The following is an 18,431-nucleotide window of genomic DNA, read 5'->3' on the forward strand; positions in this document are numbered from 1 at the left end:
CTTTCTGGCATATGGAGATCTCTACAGTGAAGGGGTAGAATTTTGCTGCTTGTTACATTATTCAGGGATGTTTACGTTGAGGAGGCACCAGTTCTAGAAGTTTTTTGGGGCACATTCCATTAAAGTACTTGTAAAACAAGTACAAAGATGCAACATTGCAGTAATGGGATAAGTTGGAACTTAATTGACATATTGGAAACTCTTTTTTGCACCTTGTCTAATAGGGAGAGATTAATGGTAGATGCATCACTCCAGCACTACTCCTTAAGGAATGTAAAAAGCAGCTGGCTAAGCCACTATTCATATTATGGAGGGCATCACTGGACAAAGGGATAGTCCCAGCCGACTCTAAGCGCGCTAACATTATCCCAATATACAAAGGTGACGGTCAATCTCTCCCCAAGCAATATCGACCAGTGGCACTAACATCCCACATTACAAAAGTATTCGAAAAGGTCCTTCGAAAGTACTTGGTGGAATTCCTCAACAACCACAGTCTGTTCAATCCAGGGCAGCATGGATTCAGAACCGGAAGATCCTGCTTAAGTCAGCTTCTAATCCATCATGATAGGATCATTAATACTATAGACAATGAATGTAATGTCGACGTGATATACCTAGACTTTGCAAAGGCGTTCGACAAAGTGGACTTTGCAGTAACCATCGAAAAGCTCCAACATCTTGGAATTGGAGGTAAATTGATCCTATGGATTAAATCATTCCTAACAGATCGCTACCAGACAGTTGTAGTAAATGGCTCTGCATCTCCCCCAACTAAAGTGCTATCTGGCGTTCCCCAAGGTTCAGTACTTGGTCCGCTGCTGTTCCTCGTACTAATCGGCGACATAGACGAAAAAGTCAAATCGTCTTTCGTCTCAAGTTTTGCCGATGACACCAGGATTGGCAGGAAAATAAAAGATTCTTCTGATGTACAAGCTCTCCAAGATGATCTAGACGCTATCTACCAATGGGTGGATGACAACAATATGCAGTTTAACTCCGGGAAATTCGAGTGTATCAAATACGGTAGAAGGAAGGACCTGAGAGAAGCATCTAAGTACTCGACCCAAGACGGGAAGCTAATTAAAACCAAAGATACTGTGCGCGATCTGGGAGTAACGTTGGATTCTGATGGTACATTCACCTCCCAGATCGACAAAGTTTGTTCAACTGCACGGAGCCTTTCCAGTTGGATTCTACGCATTTTCAAAACGAGACAAAAAAACCTAATGCTGACACTCTGGAAGTCGCTGGTGTTGCTGCACATTGATTACTGTTGTCAGCTGTGGACTCCGGACAGAAAAGGTCATATTCAAGCATTAGAAGCCATCCAGAAGTCGTTTCTAAGAAAGATAACTGGTTATAGTCAATTGAATTATTGGCAACTGCTGGATACGTTGAATATCAAATCGATTCAACGCAGGCAAGAAAGATATTCAATCATCTATACCTGGCGTATGATGGAGAACCAGGTGCCCAACGCTGGTATACAGCACCATATCTCAAAACGTGGCAGAAGGTGTGTGGTACCACCCCTAACCAGTGCCAGGGACAACTGGATCCGATGGCTCAGGGAATCGAGTTTAAATTCCCGGGGTCCTACGCTCTTCAATTGCCTACCACGTAACATCAGAGAGATCACGAACTGCAAAACAGAATCGTTCAAGTCGGCGCTGGATACCTGGCTGAAGTCTGTACCAGACGAACCTCAGATCCCCGGTTATACCGCTATGAGACGCAGTGAATCTAATAGCTTACACCACATGCTTGTCTGTGTAAAGAGGGACAGCGAAACGGTGCAGCGGTCTATTGATTCGACGCCGCCTATACTGTCCCAACTGGAGGCCGCTTGCCACAGTGACCTTGGAGGGCTCTGACCGCCGAAAGACATCACACAAAAAAAAAAAAAAAAAAAAGATGTGGCAACAGATTTCCATACATGGGAAAATTATGGCTTTGTAGGGATATAGAATATTGACAACATGTGAGTATTTTGCTTGTGTAGTAGAGGGAACCCACCAGCTTTACAGCAGTCTTGGCAATGTATGTATTTGTTTTAATTCATGTTACTTATGAATATTAGGCCGAGGAGTTAAGAATGATGAGCTCTCAAGTGTAGTGCTATGAGTCATGGAAATCAGTGGTTAAAAAAGTTTCCTGGAATTGTTAAAAGAAAAAAGTTTTGTCTTGGAAGCATTAAATGTTAACTCTTCATAGACGGTTAAACAAAACTGTCCTTTCATATGCTGTCAGGCATTACTGCCTTTGCATACATGGCCAGACACGACTAGTTCTTCATGCAAGGCCAGACACGACTAGCTCTTCATGCAAGGCTAGACACGACTAGCTCTTCATGCAAGGCCAGACACGACTAGCTTTTTATACACAGCTGTAATGTTGTGACCCTTTGGGCTGTGATCATAACGTAGTATATGTTAACTGTGGCAAGCAGGGTCAAGGATAAAAACATTATTATTATTATTATTATTAATTGATTCAGGCGAGGCGGGGTCGCTGGATCAATTATTATGATTAGAAAAATAAACAATTAAATTGGGAAAAAATGATTGACATATAATATCGCAAAACGAATGTGAAAATAGATGTAAACATGATTTTGGTTTGCATAAGCAAATAACTAGATTGGGGACATCAGCTGTTGGTCTGAGACATGTAATGACGTGATGACATGTAGATTTGGGGAGATTCTAGGCAGTCGTTAGCTGGACATCAGAGAGAACGGACGACTCAAAATGATGCAGGGAGCAGCGTCATTTCAGGCAGCCAAGATGTAAAAACGTGTAATCTCTAAAAATGCAGTAAAAATGTTCGTAAATAATTCAGGTATGTGTTGTGTTATTTACATCTGCTAAAAAGAACTATTTGTCTACAACTGTTTTGATACGTCAACGTCAATCGTTTCCTGTTAGAACTGTTGCATAAATGTTAAAATGTACACACTAGACGATCAACTAAATGATACAATGTATATACATACACGCATTTACACATACACAAATATACAGATAAAATATAAACCCAACTATTCAACATATACGTCGTTATGGAATATGTTAGTATTCATACACAATGTAACACAGGCACAACTAGCTTTTCATACATAGTCAGACAAACTAGCTCTCTATTCATGGCCAAATACAACTAATCTTTCATATTCTTTTTTACTGTTTTTCAATAAGAGACAATCTGTCTGATGAGGCATGAAGTATTAAATAAGAAAGATCCATATGAAACCCAATCACAACAAAAGCGAAACTTCCTGTTCCGTTCATGGATTTTGAGGAGGTTTTGGGTTGTCGATGATGGGTTTGTTTGCTGTGGTGTGCTTTCATCCCTTCAAACATATAGAAAAGAATCTGAATCTCAAACTGTAACTAACAATTCTCCAAAACATAATGGCACCAACATTTAAAAAGTCTAATTCTCGTATTGTATAAACTGCTTCCAAAACACGACAATGTCTAAAAGTCTAACTCTCAAATCATAATTAACAATTCTTAAAAACATGATTCCAACTCTAAAAAAATTTGACTCTTGACTTATAATTAAGAATTTTTCAAAACACAACAAAGTCATATTTAAGAATTTTCCCTAACATGATGACACCAACTCTCAAAATGTTGAATTCTCGAATTGTAATTAAGAACTCTCCAAAACATGATGTCAACTTTCAAACAGTCTCACTCTCAAATTGTACTTTACAATTCTCAAAAACATGACGTCAACTTTCAAAAAATCTCACTCTCAAATCATAATTAAGAATTCTCTAAAACACTATGACACCAACTCTCAAAAGTTTGACTCTCAAATCATAATTAACAACTCTGCAAAACATAATGATGCCAACTCTCAAAAAGTCTGACTCCCGAATTATGTAAACAATTCTTGAAAACATGATGCTAATTCAATCATTTCTCTTTTTCTTTTACTGAACACTCAAGGTGGTCTCAACTAGTTGCACATCATCTTTACTTTCTTGCCACGATAGCTTGTAATATAAATAAAAATTGAAAGCACTCCTTTTCACTGATACCATAATTCGCGCCACCTCTTAATTTCGATCTGTTCTTTAAGCTGCCAAACAATCGACTCACTATCTTTCCCTATTCGTCTTTCTTAAGCAGATATTCCCTTCATATGCAAATTAATTTGCCTTTATATTTTTAAACCTCAGATAACCATATTTAATGCTTGGCTAGGGATTTTTATCCTGGGCCCCCAAAATCAACAGAGATTAGACTATTCCTGAAATAATTTAGTTCTTGCTGATTTTGCGGTGGGAGTTTAGTTCTGTGCAGTTCTAGGAGGTCCACCCTTCGAGGCTTTGCCTTCTCTCTTTGAGAAGGGGTTAGTTTATAGCTAATCGCCCATGGCACTCTTACCGGGGAATGCCGACGGAGCTGCCCAGGCACTTTTTGCAGGTTAGAGTGCCCCTAAGGAGAGACACTGACTTCTCAATCCCACTTTCCTACCCTGGTGTCTAAGTTCTTGCAGTGGAAGAGAACTAATTATTATATTTAATGCACCTATCAGACCCAGAGTTATCTCCCTTGGGGAGAAACTGGTTTCTAAGCCGGAGTTATTTCCCTTGGAGAAAAAAACAGATTAGATCTGCAAATCTTAAGAGATTTAGGGATCTGAGCCACGGCCATCGTAAGGAATTGTCTATCAGCTGAAAAATAACGTCATCGCCGAGGTCCTAGCAAGCAAGATATTTTGGAACACTTAGCCTGTCGATAATGAGCAGAAATTTTTACAGAAAGCGCTAGGAAACTTCAAAATTGGATTTAAAATAAAAAAAGATAAATAAAGAACACGATGATTTATACTGAAACTCATCCAATATTAATAATAAAAAAAGAATTGAAAGGGGGAAAAATTGTTTGTTTATGCGTTAAAAGCAATTGAACATTTCGTTGTATTATCGATTTTAAAGATTAGAATACATTCTTTATTTACTTATAAATTACGTTAAAAAAGAAAAGGAAGGAACACGATTTGATTTGTAGTGAAACTGAAGTTGCGCGAGCCTTTTCTAGTCTCACACGCATGCGTGTTCGTTTCACGTCAGTCACCAATCTGTAGTGGACTGGTGGATATATTATACATATCCCCCAGTCGTACAAAATAGGAGAAATGATTTGAATTGGGAAAGGAAAAATGAATTGCTTTGAGGAAGGAACGAACAACGCATTTACTTGAATTAAACGAACAGGCATTTATTTTGTGAAGAAACAAATGAAAGAAAAGGGTACAACGCATGTTTATGTCTGCGTTCATCTCTCGCTGTTTATTGGTGAGGAGGAAAGTCTATTGTCATTGAGAGAGAAAGAGAGAAAGTCAATCCAGTGTGGTGTGCGTCTCTCGCTGTTAGCTGGTGAGAAGGAAAGTGTATTGTAGTATAGAGAGAGAATGAGAAAAGTCAATCCAGGCCATGGAGATAGAAAGCGTATAAAGTGTACGTACTGTTTGTTAGCTCATGCCCCATAGATAGTTGAAAGGGGCGCAACGCATGCGGGCGACCCGAAAGAGGGCCGAATGGTCCAACGACCGCTCAGCTCGAGAACTAAGTCGAAAAGGGTTGGAAACAGCTTGTCTCTTCCTTTTATAGGTGTTTCCGGTGTGTCCTTTGCGCATGTGTGGATTTCCTTTGAAAGGGGAAGTGACGTTGTCCATGCGTGCGTGTATGTGAGTACATGTGTGTACGTTAGCGTGTGTGTATATACATGTGAATGTGAGTGTATGTACGCGAACGTGAATATATGTACGTATGTGGACGTGGACGTGCATGTTTGTGTGCGCGTATGTATATGACAAGTAATATAGCTTGAGATGTGAATGTGTGTTTTTGTGTGAGACTAGAAAAGACTCGCGCAAAGTTTATTCAATATATAAATAAATAAATAAAGATTATGCATGTGAGATTACGTATGTTTGAAACAGAAGACAATCAAATGTTGCAAAACATGAAATATGAATTAAGGCAATAAACAAATATTAAAAATTAAACGATATTTTTTTTCATTAAAACAAACATTAAATAATTTTTTTACTCAAAATGAACAATAAATATTTTTTAAATCAAAATGAACAACATTTTTTTTTTAATCAAAGCGGACAATATTTTTAAAAATCAAAACTGAAAAACGAACAAAATCATTTTTCTTATTTAGAATTATTTAAGAAATTCAAGCTTTACAATATCGCTTTTATTAAATTGTTAGGTGAAAGCACAGAATATTTAGAAAACTCTTCACTCCCCATGTTGGAAACATTTTTCTTATTTAGAATTATTTAATCAAGAAATTCAAGTTTTACGATATCGCTTTTATCAAATTGTTAGGTGAAAGTACAGAATATTTACTCCCCCTCCTCATGTTAAATAATAAGTTTCTAAGTAATAATTTGTTATTTCAGAACATAACATGCAAGATCATTTTTTATATCCATAATTTTATTTTATTTTTTTTTTTTAAATGTACTAATAAGAGATAAACATTGTAAATAGCGCACATTTTTTTTTTAATAATTTTTTAGTCTCAAACATATCATAACTCACTTTGCTGTATGGAAATGGTGTGAAATCTTTTTTTATCACATTCATCCACATGTAATTCCTTGTCTTTCAGAAATGAAAACACAGTAAATTTGGAATGATGCAACATGCAGACATGTTCAAAATTTAACCCAATATATATATATATATATATATATATATATATATATATATATATATATATATATATATATATATATACCTACTTCTGGTTTAGCCATGGGACACGTGACCAGATTTCACAGGACTAAGGTTCATGATGTCAGCAGACTAAATTACGTTAATTAATAGGCCATCTATTACTATAGTTGTGTCTGAGCCTTTTTATTTGTGGAAATGAAATTTGGATTGGGAACTCTCATGTCACATGTGTTTGCAAAGTAAGACCAGATGTCATCCTCATTTGCTTGTCAGGAATGCAATAGACAGGATTGGTGTTTAGACATGCCTTTAACAAGAAAATGTAAATCTTCATATTACCTTTTTATATGAACAATTTGTGCAATTTTATTGTATAGGAACAATGTATTTCTGCATGTTACATTTAAGACATAACCACCACTTACTATTTTACTTGTATCATTTACTGTTTTTATAGTTTGTCGTAGGCAAGCTATTAATAAATGAAATGGCTTTGCTCACTGCGTTTTGAGCCTTTTTATACTTTTCCCACCTGTACCTATAGCCACCCAGAATACATAATAAATTGTAACAGTACTCCAAATGCCTAGAGAATTTTAATTCTATATACACACATTCCTAACTTTTGGGAAATAGAATATGAAATATTGTAATTCTTCATTTTTATAAATTCAATTATGTATAGATTTGCATGTTTTTTTTTAAAAATGTAAATGTAAGGAAAGAATCAATTTAAACTTTCTCACCTTTCACCACACTGCAACAATTTCAGATCACTCGAGTAGACCGTATCACAGTTTTTATCTAGGAATCTGCAATTCAAAATCAAACATATTGGAAATTATTTCTTTGAAATATATAATAATTATGGCAAATTAAAAAGATGTAATTTAGCAAACAATTGTATACTTTACATGAAACAAAAGGTTGTTGCAAAAGACTAGAAATTTAAACAATTGTGAATTGATACAAGGATAAAGAGGAAGCACTACAAAGGTTAAATTATAGAGGCGTAAAGTTGATGGAATAAGTCCTGAAAGAGCTTGAGAGAGTAATTGAGCAGCAAATAAAACGTCAGATAAGTGGAGATGAAATGCAATTTGGTTTTACCCCTGAGCAAAGTGAAACTGATGATATATTTATCCTGAGAGAAATGCAAAAGAAAAACCTTTACGGGGTAGAACGATAAAACTGTTGCCCTAAAACAAACAACACTACAGCTTTATTTTAAAACTTTTATTGAAAAAAATCAATTCAGGTAACTTGATTGTGTAGTAGAGCTGACATCTATTCAATGCAGCTGCCTCCGGCCTCAATCACCACGTCAATACAGGTCCGGAACTGGGAGCATGCCTTTTTCCATAAGCACCAGCGGAGGCTCTGCGATCAGGCTGGCTTTAGTGTTGTGGGAGGTCATGTTGGTGATGTTCTTGACCTATGATCAAACGAAGTAGTCCAGCAGGTTCAGGTCAGGGGAGAAGGTGGGGGCAGTGAGAGAAGGCTACAAAGTTGTAGTACTCCTTCTAAAGCTAAGCCTGAGTCTCTTTGGACTTGTGGGCCTGTGTCGAGTCCTGCTGCCACACCAAGCATCTGCCAGCGGTCACCTGATTGCACCAGAGGATGACTACACTTTACAGCACATCCAGGTACACTTTGGTGTTGACTTTCAAGCATGATGTGGCCCTCACTTGAAACCACACCAATGACCATAACTGTGTTCGGAAACTTTGTTTTCATCATTCTGGGCACGTCTCTGTTATTTGTGGCAATCTAACAATGCTTTTTAAGAGTGCTGGCAATGGTCCTGTTGTCATAACTTGGATCGGTAGAGAACATGAGATGTACAACAGCTTATTTCTGATCTTGTTCGTTGAACATTGTGTCACTTTCAGACATGATAGAAGGTTCTTATTGCTCTTGGGATTACTGGCCAACTAGTAGATGGTCTGCAACAAAAAAAAGAAAACTGGTATTTATCAAACGGAAATGGAATCATGTCATATTTGCTAGAGCGATAATTTTATCATTCCACCCTATTTTTTGCCTTGTTTTTCTGTACAAACAAGGGGCAAACAAGTGGTTGGTGAAGGTTGTTCAAGCAATGTACAAAAATGGTCAAAGTTGTGTTGGAATTAACTGCACATTTAGTGACAGCTTTAATGTTAAAGTAGGAGTACAATAGGGTTCTGTACATAGTTTGTTGTTTTTATTTGTGCTTTAGAAGCAGTATACAAGGAGTTTCATACAGTTTTTTGGAAGAGATGCTGCATGCTAATGATTTAGTATTTGCCCGTAAAATAATGGAAAGTCTACTTGTTAAGTTAAAGACTTGGAAGAATTCTTTGGAAAGTAATGTTATCAAGACTAAAGTGATGATCATTAGTTCTAGTGCTAAGAAGCCTCCAGAAAAAGGAAAGTTCACCTGCTCAGTTTGTGGAAAGGGAGTCAGGTGCAACTATTTGTATGGCAAAGCTATTGAGGTTGCTCAGAATTTTTTTTACCTTGGTGACATCATTGGAGCACAGAGTGAAGCAGATGCTAATATGATTGCAAGAATTACAAATGTGTGGAGTAAGTTCTATTACTAACTAGCAGAGGGTTACCAGTGTCAACCAAGAGAAAAATCTATCAGGCATATGTACACAGTGTGATGATGTATGAAAAAGAAACCTGGGCTGAAGATATGCATTGCATGGAGAGAAATAATATAAGAATCATACAATGGATGTTTAATGTAAATCTTAAAGACAGCCTTAGTGCTGATGACTTGAGAAAAAGATTAAATCTGGACATTATAGGGAGATGTGTGAAGAACAGGAGACTTTGATGGTATAACCACATTGAAAGAATGAATGAGAATTCTTGGATTAGTAGATGTAGGACAGTTGTGGTAGCAAGTTCAGTTTGCAGGGGAAAGCCAAGGAAAACATTAGAGGAAGTGATAAAAATGGACTTGAAAGAAAGAGGGATAAATAAAGACAGGGTCAGAGATAGGTCAGTTAACTGACGGACAAACAGGCACAGAAAAAGTGCCCCTTATATTATGAATAGATGTCACAAAATGAGATTAACGTGTTTTTAAGTTACCATAAAACCATTATTCATTCTTTATGATCTCATTCATTTTTAAGTACATATATATTATATCATAAAATCTCTCCTGATTTACAAATAAATGGTAATGGCGGTGTTGGGAAGCAAATTGTGTTTGTTGTTATAACCCGATCGAGTACACCTAACACATATGAAAATGATGGAAACTATTTTTTTTATTCCCATTATTGATACAAGAACATAATTTAATTTGGCAAGAGAAAAATCAAAAGAATTTATTCAACTTAAAAATAATTAAGCTTGAAGTAAGGACATTGCAGTTTTGAGGATTTGACAAAGTATATATTACATGAATAAGAAATTCAAAAAACACCATGGGAATAGAATTTTAATTTGTCTGCAGATTTATTAAGATTAATTCGAAATGAACAAATGAGTGCTTCCCTACACAGATAACTCCTCACTGAGAGACAAAGATGCAGAAAGTAACACATCTGACATAAAAGTAATCGCCTATTTATGTCTACACTTAGGTCTGTGTGCCACGTATAAATTTGACTGTTAGCAACGAGTAGCAGCAGCTGTGCAGTTGATAAAGTCAATAGTGAATTTTCAGTGCCAAATAGAGTGGTTTGTCAGTGTCGGTTGTCAACATTCAACAGATACTACGCAAGACTGCTATCTTTGTGTGACTGACCAACTCTCTCGATTCAGCAAAGTGGACAGCCAGACGGTTAACAGAAAGGAATACTAACCTGACTAACCTATCCAGAATAAAAGTTGTAATTTAAATTTCTTTGCCTGTCCTTCTTGCTTCCATATGCTTATTTGTATTACAATAAGTGATATCAGAAGTTGAGATACAACGACTGGTGTCATATAACATGTATAAATTTCTATCTTGATAATTATTCATTTTATTTGCTCTCCCCCCTCTCTTTCTCTGTCTTCCTTTCTTCGTCTCTTACCAGCTTCATCTCTCTCATCTCCTTTCTCTCAATTATTTACATCAGTCATCTCTGCCACCAACAACTTCTTTTATCATTCGCTCTTGTGACATCATTCAGTGTGCACGGTGACAAGATAGCAAATATTTAGTGACGCATAAGGCACTGTGTAACAGATGCAGACTTTCCATCTATTAATTATCCAACAAAAATAAACGATGAAACTCCCGACATGTTTAGATATAACATGATAAAGAATCATCCCCCTATCTTTCTCTGTTTTGATAGATAACATCATCCACTGTGCATAATTATTCTTTCATCTGTTTTAATGGATGGTGTCGCTGTAATAAATACATGACAAAAAATCTTCTTTTTTTCTTATACGTACATGCAAATCCCTTGCATAATATTAAGCTATAATTTGGTTGGCAAAAACAGGCAACTGCAAACTCATACATTGATATACAGGCGATTCTCGCATTATTGCATCTGCATGCGACTTTTCGTCTATTTTTGTTTCTGCCCAACCTTAGCTTGATGCTAAAATACAGTTTTCACCTAGACTAGATGTGAATCTGACAAGATGTTATATTTTCTTCCTCTTCTCCTGCTAGGTTGGTTGGTTGGTTGGTTGGTTGTTTTTGTTTTACGGCATATCAACCCTTTTAGGGTTGTTTAATGCAAATCCAAAGATTTTGAAGAAAAAATTTTTAATAGAATATATTTGTTGTTTTCTATTTAACCCATAATTGGAACCCTAACAGGTACTACCACACTGGGTCAGAGTGGACCTGGGAGCAATGGTAATTAAAGGGTGGCTCCACACTCCCTAAAGCCCGCAAGCTAGGGCCTCACCACTGGATATAGTTTAAGGTCATATCCAGGACCCCCATTGAGGGACTTTTACACTCTGCAGGGGGGCAGTCGGTGTATTCTAATGCCCCACCGACAGGGCCTCTCCTGGTAGGAATTGGTGCGTAAGTTCATACTCAAAACCAACTAGGACTACATTACATTCCTACTATAATGTTGACCAAGCAAGCAACTTGCCTTACATGTTTATGATCTATATATCTCAATAAAAGAGCGACATATAATTAATGGAAGAGAATCCGTGTGTTACATTCCTTATGAAAGTTCTTTATATGAACAAGATTTCCATCACATAAATTTAAGAAAAGACTCTTTATTCTCCATCACAAAACGATGATGTAATTCACTCTGCATGTAAACAAGAAAGCAAACAAAGAAGCAAACAAGATCAAAAGTTTTAGCAGTAGTAGTAGTATATCATCATCATTATCATCAGTTTTACTTCTTTTTTTTTTTTTTTTTTTTTTTAATTATATTTTCATCCCAAACAAGGCACATTGCTACTTTGGTGTAGGGGGCTACTATCAGGGGCAACAACTACTGGGGTACTATGTAGGGATTTGGGCAGCAAGATGTTGGTTCACGTTACACCTGAACTTCTGCATGTCAGTACTGTTGGGGAAGCAGGGACCTGGAATGGAATTCCAGAGTCTAGCGGTTCTGGGGAAGAAACTATTGGAGTAAAAAGATCTTTTACATCTAGGGATCTCTACAGTGTGGGGTTGGGATTTAGCAGCCTGTCGGGTTTGTCGAGGGTGCTCACGTCGTGGGGGCACAAGTGATTGCAGTTCGTCAGAGCATTCACCACTAAAATACTTGTAGAAAAGGCAGAGGGATGCAACATTTCATCGATGGGACAGAGGCTGAAGCTTAGATGCCAGTTCAGGGTCTATCAGGTTTGCGACTCTCTTTTGAACCTTGTCAAGGAGCGAGAGACTAGTAGCAGATGCACCAGCCCAGATGTGACAGCAATACTCCATACATGGGCGAATGGTGGCCTTATAGAGGTATAGGATACTTTCGGGTGTTAGTAGTTTTCTAGCACGGTAGAGAGAGCCCACCTTTCTTGCAGCGGCCCTGGCAATGCCTTCAATGTAATTGTTCCAACTCATGTTTCCTGTGAACGTTAGGCCAAGGAGTTTGAAAGATGTACTCTCAGATAAAGAGTCGTTGACCATTGCTATAGGTGGTAGAGAGGATTTCTTGTAATTATTGAATGAAACTAGTTTAGTCTTGGCGGCATTGAACGCGACCAACCACTTTTGTCCCCATTCCACCACAGATTGGTGGTTTTCCTCTAGTGTTTCTGCCATTTCTTTAGAAATGTGTTCATTCGTCTTCCTGTCGTGCCTGCCATAGAGTGTAGCATCATCAGCATATATACCCATCTCAGAGGCAATTTTGTCGGGAGGTCATTTATGAATATCAGGAACAATAGAGGTCCAAGGATAGAACCCTGGGGCACCCCCGCATTTATATCATATTGTTTAGATGTATGACCGTCGAGGACAACCTGGATTTTTCTCTTATCTAAGAAGGATTTAATTATGTTAAGTATTCTACCAGTGATACCGTATGATCTAATTTTCCTGAGGAGACCCTCATGCCATACCCTGTCAAAAGCCTTAGATATATCTAGAGCTACCGCTTTGCCATCCCCTGCTTTGTCCAGTGAATGGTATATACGTTCAGAGATCACAGTTAGGATGTCTGCTGTGGAACGGGCTTGTCTAAATCCATATTGTTTGTCAGTCAGAAGTTTAGCATCTGTAAGGTGATGGACTAGAGCATGGTTAATTAAGGTCTCAAATATTTTGGCAAAAAGTGGGAGGAGGCTAATGGGGCGATAATTTGATGGGTCAGTCCTTTCGCCAGAATTCTTGAATACTGGTACAACAGAAGCAGTTTTCCAACAGCCCGAAAAGCAAGCTTCATTAAGGCATTTGTTGTAGAGTTTGGAGAGAACTGGAGCTACTTCGGCTAGCATGTGCTAGACAGTTTTTACAAATTGACTCCCAAACTAACTTATCTCTGGCCATGTTTCTATTTATCCTTCTTTCTCTTAAATTCATTCTTATCACTTCCGCACATGTTTTCTTTAGCAACTGACACTAAAGTGAATCCTAATAATAAACAAGTTGAAGTAAAACATACAAACTGCATGCAACTAAAGAATTTTCTCACAACCTGTTTATATCTCACTATATTATGATGGCTTGGTTGATCACCTTAATAGAAATGAAGTATGCTTGCATAGACAAATATCTTGAAATTTGAGGCAGCACTTCCCATGTCAGGATCAAAGTTGTCTCCACAACGAATTGCAGTTAAGTAGTGGTAGAAAAGTGTGGTGTAGTACTACAGTGTGAGATCATGACTCAACACGGATAGAAAGGACACTGCTATGAAACAGGCCAAATTACACTTATGGTTGTGTGAAGTGGAGAAAGAAAATTTATAATTGGACAAATGCCAAAGAAAATAATTAAAGAGTCAAGTTGAACATTTGATAAAAAGAAATGGGTCATTACATGTCAAATAAAACAAACGGCACAGACCATGACCAATAGTTTTTTTTTATTTTAAATTTAGTACACATAAATGTTCATAGCTATGCATTTAATGTCGTCAATCAAATAAGCAAATAGCTATGTTGATGTCACTATCTTTTCATTATAAGAGTGCTGTTAATTTTATCACTGAAATTGATCTGTCATCACCAGTCAGTGTCTGATCCATGCAGATCACAATGAACAGTAGAGGATTGCTCATTGTAGCTGCAAATTGGTAGGTGGTGTTCAGTTTGCAAGACCATTAGGACAGAGTTTTACATACAGCACATGGTATTCTCGAATGGTAACTCATTTAAGTACTAGCCAGGTTCAATGTTGCTTAATTTCAGTGATCTTAAAAAAACCAGTATGTCAATGTGATAATAACTACTCAAGCAAATATTAATCAGTATTAAAAGATGCCAAAAATCTGCCGTTTTCAATTTGGCTCAATTCAGTAAAACTCGTAGCCAAGGTTCCAGTCAAAAGTCCATCAGGAATTATTTGTCAAGTTTTTTTTTCTTTTTATTTTAAAGGTTTAAGCAAAGTAAACATCAAGTTTGTTTTTTTATCTTAAAAAACAAAAAAAAAAACTTAGATCATATTTTCTTCTTCTATTCATTTTACATTATGTTTTCCTTATTCATGGGTCAGACACTTCTGATACTATGCAAGCTCACTTTTCAGGTCAACTATCTCCAGATTCAACTCTGTGTAATCTTGCCAAATCACTTGCTTCCAAGTTTTTTTGGTCAGTCAATCTTTCTGCAGTTTAAAGCATCCATGCTTCTACAGTGGTTTATCTAGAAGGATGAACGCTCTACACGATCATACCAGCATAACTGATGTGTCTTAAGGATTACATTTATTCTGGGCAAATATAGTGCTTCCAGTAAATCCTCTGACCTGATTTTCGGCCATATTCTGACTACCTGAAGAAAACTGCAAAATTACTTTTACATATAAAAAAATTATCTACTAGATCAGATTTCATAATTTTCAGATATTATTGCCATTTTCAACATGACACTTACATAATACTGTTTTTATTTAAAAAGACATATCTGATTGTAAAGAAGCACCAATTTCACATTGCTGATCCATCTGATCATGGATCTGTCATTGTATTGCAATTGTGCAAGAGAGGGCTGGGTGCAGGGTCAGCATTTACTGCCGTACAACCTGACATTCCTGACACGACAGCTATATAATTTATGCAGAATGTAAAGAAGGAGTACTCATGATTTTATCAGAAGTATCAGCTGACAAAATTTTGCCTATACTGCCTTCACTCTTCTAGCCGTACTGTGTCACCTCCACCATAACAGTCTCCCACCTCCAACGTATTGTCATTTAGCACCAACTCTTTGTGAGGACAATAATCGATAGGATGCATCAGTCTCATGCATCTTTTACACTCGGTTTTGGGCTTAACTTGCTCTTCAGGTCTCTTTCTCTTTCTCTATATAAAATCCGTTTCTTTGCTAAAAATGATGAATTTCTTCACATTTGACAAATTAAAAATAACCGTATGGAAAACTTAAAAGCATTCAAAATTGTAGATATGTTAATATTTCGAATGGTCCTTTGTTCTTTAAAGAAAAATAAAATTTTCAACTTTGTGCAGTGTTATTGAAAACACTTTTTGCACTTTTTTTTTTTTTTAAATGAATTGTTTATTGATTTCAATAATTTTATTTTTATCTATATATGACCTTGTAACGGGTGTTGTAACCCAACATCCGATTTATGACTTCCGGTTGCGGATGCGTACATAAACATAAACCCATAATAGTGTAAACAAATAAGCACAAATCGCTACTTTTGCAGAATTTGACCTGCACACTGAAACATTAATGCTATTATTTAGAAATTATTAGTTAACATGGGAAGGGTGGGGATGTTTTGCAACTATTTTGTATTGCAACTATACTGTCGCAATTTTCTTACAAATAAATCAATTTTGATCCGTTGACAACCATAAGAACAATTTACAATGGCGATTTCCCCACCGCCTTCCTATTTTTTAAAATTTATTCTCCATTTTTTAATACACGTTTCTTAAAAAACATTCATATATTTTCTTCTACACTACCAACATAAATAAATAACCCCGAAAATGTTTTTTTTAAATTGCGTTACAAATAAATAAGCAAAGCAATAATAAAACGTATTGTTTTACTGTGTACGTTTTCAGCATCCCAATTGTTATTTTCGCGTTTAAATTATCCAAATAAACAATTGTTAATACTATCTTCTTTTTTTTACATCGTTCATTTCCATATTACATTTAAGTTATTTTATCGTAATTTTCTTACAAATAAACCTACTTTAACCCGTTGACAAATATAAGAGCATTTTAAAATGGCGATTTACCCACCACCTTCCTTTTTTTTTTAATTTATTCTCCATTTTTTAATACACCTTTCTTAAAAACATTCATACATTTTCTTCTACACCAACATAAATAAATAACTCCGAAAATGGTTTTTTAAATTGCATTACAAATAAATAATCAACGCGACAATAAAACATATTGTTTTACTGTGTATGTTTTCACTTTTAAATTAAAAGATATATCAAAATTTGAATTTAACTTTAAGTATTATGGTATCTGTTCAGTGCACATTTACCTATAAGTATGGCAAACCACTTATAATTCAATGGTTGTAATTTTTTTTTTTTTAAATAAGCAATTATAAACAGAACGACGCATAGAAATCTATCTATATTCTTTTTTTATTTTAATATACTTTCATAAAAATGTTTCTGTTATGTCACAAAAAACTATTTTCTTTATGTCACAAAAAAAATTCACATTTTCTAGCAAAGTTCAGAGAGTCTGAAACCCTTTGATGTAGATAATAAACACCTTACACGCCGTTAAAATAGAACTACCATACATCCAGTTAAGCCCCAACTTTAACCCTAAAACATATACCACATACACTTAAGACTATGATAAAGACTCTATACATTTTTCTGCACTACACTATATATAATACGCTCCTCCTTTATTTAGAATTCGAAACCCCCAACATCATCTAGAATTTTAATTTGTTTTGATCTATTTCATTCCTAATGAATCCAATGCTAGACGCCGCATCCCCACTATGCTACCTAGCATCTTCTCTACTCTTCTGATGTGAAGCATTAGGCTTCGAAATGCCTTGGCATAAAGAGTCCCTTCTATCCCCCAACTAATATATAGTTCTGTGGCTTCATTTCCCACTCCTATTGTTTTCATATATATATATATATATATATATATATATATATATATATATATATATATATATATATATATATATATGACTACTTCATTTAATCACATAAATTAATATATGAAAGTATAGATTTATGCATAAACTTTAAGTATTTACTTCAACAGTGATCAATACGTAGGTAGAGCTAGGTAGTAAGTTATAAAATATATATGGCGATTAAGCTACACAGAATATTCCGCGTTTCATCCACGCTGGGATTCATCAGCCTGATGAATCCTAGCGTGGATGAAATGCGGAATATTCTGTGTAGCTTAATCGCCATATATATTTTATAACTTATTACTATATATATATATATATATATAAACATTAGAATATTTCACATGCATATTGTTTTTGTATTCATATTATACTAGCTGTATTGACCGAGTATTGCTAAATAGTGTATTGATTTTTTGTTTGTTTTTTCAAAATTATTATTTTTTTGTTCCCATCAAAGGCAAGTAACTTTGTATGGTCGAATACAAAATCATGCCCCCCCATTTAAGATGTCATTTGAAAATAATCCCAACCCAGGCAAAGTATTTATTAGAAGGAATTAAATCGAATTATATTTTATTTAATGTAACAACATGCAGCAATGATCAACAAGAAAAACTGCTGGACTGGAATCAAATATTGATTTTGTAGAAATAAAGCTATCAATGAAAAAAGAAATGATAGAAAAACATTTTATATTAGAAAAAAGAGAAAAAGAATAAAATATTGAAAGATGTGTTTGATTAATTAATTCCTATTTCAGTCAGATAAATTATTTAGAGCTGAAAGAATACACAAAATGCCAACTCTTAGTATTCACGCAGAGTGCTGAATTATTTTCTTCCTTTTACACACAATAGAAACAACATATGCTCTTGATATCAGCAGCAGTAGTACTCTTTTCTTTTCTTCATTGACAAAAAAGATGTTCGTTCTTAGTATTAGCAGTTGTAGTAGTACTTCTTTCTTCTTTTCACTGACAACAGTTCAAAAACAAAAGATAACATACAACCATCCA

At 35.7% G+C, this 18,431-nt stretch overlaps 1 protein-coding gene across 2 annotated transcripts in view; it reads right to left on the minus strand.

Moving 5' to 3' along the window:
* LOC145291331 (protein GUCD1-like) overlaps positions 1–18,431 on the minus strand; it is a 59,145-nt gene that overhangs the window by 35,223 nt on the left and 5,491 nt on the right. For both annotated transcript variants that reach the window (XM_080137095.1, XM_080137088.1), the window contains exon 3: positions 7,465–7,530. In XM_080137095.1, coding sequence (XP_079993221.1) covers positions 7,465–7,530 — 66 coding nt within the window. The remainder of the gene's footprint in view (positions 1–7,464; positions 7,531–18,431) is intronic.

The sequence above is a fragment of the Euprymna scolopes genome, chromosome 2 (genome assembly GCF_053919585.1).
Source record: "Euprymna scolopes isolate OS-2025 chromosome 2, ASM5391958v1, whole genome shotgun sequence".
NCBI classification, from domain to species: Eukaryota; Metazoa; Mollusca; class Cephalopoda; order Sepiida; family Sepiolidae; genus Euprymna; species Euprymna scolopes.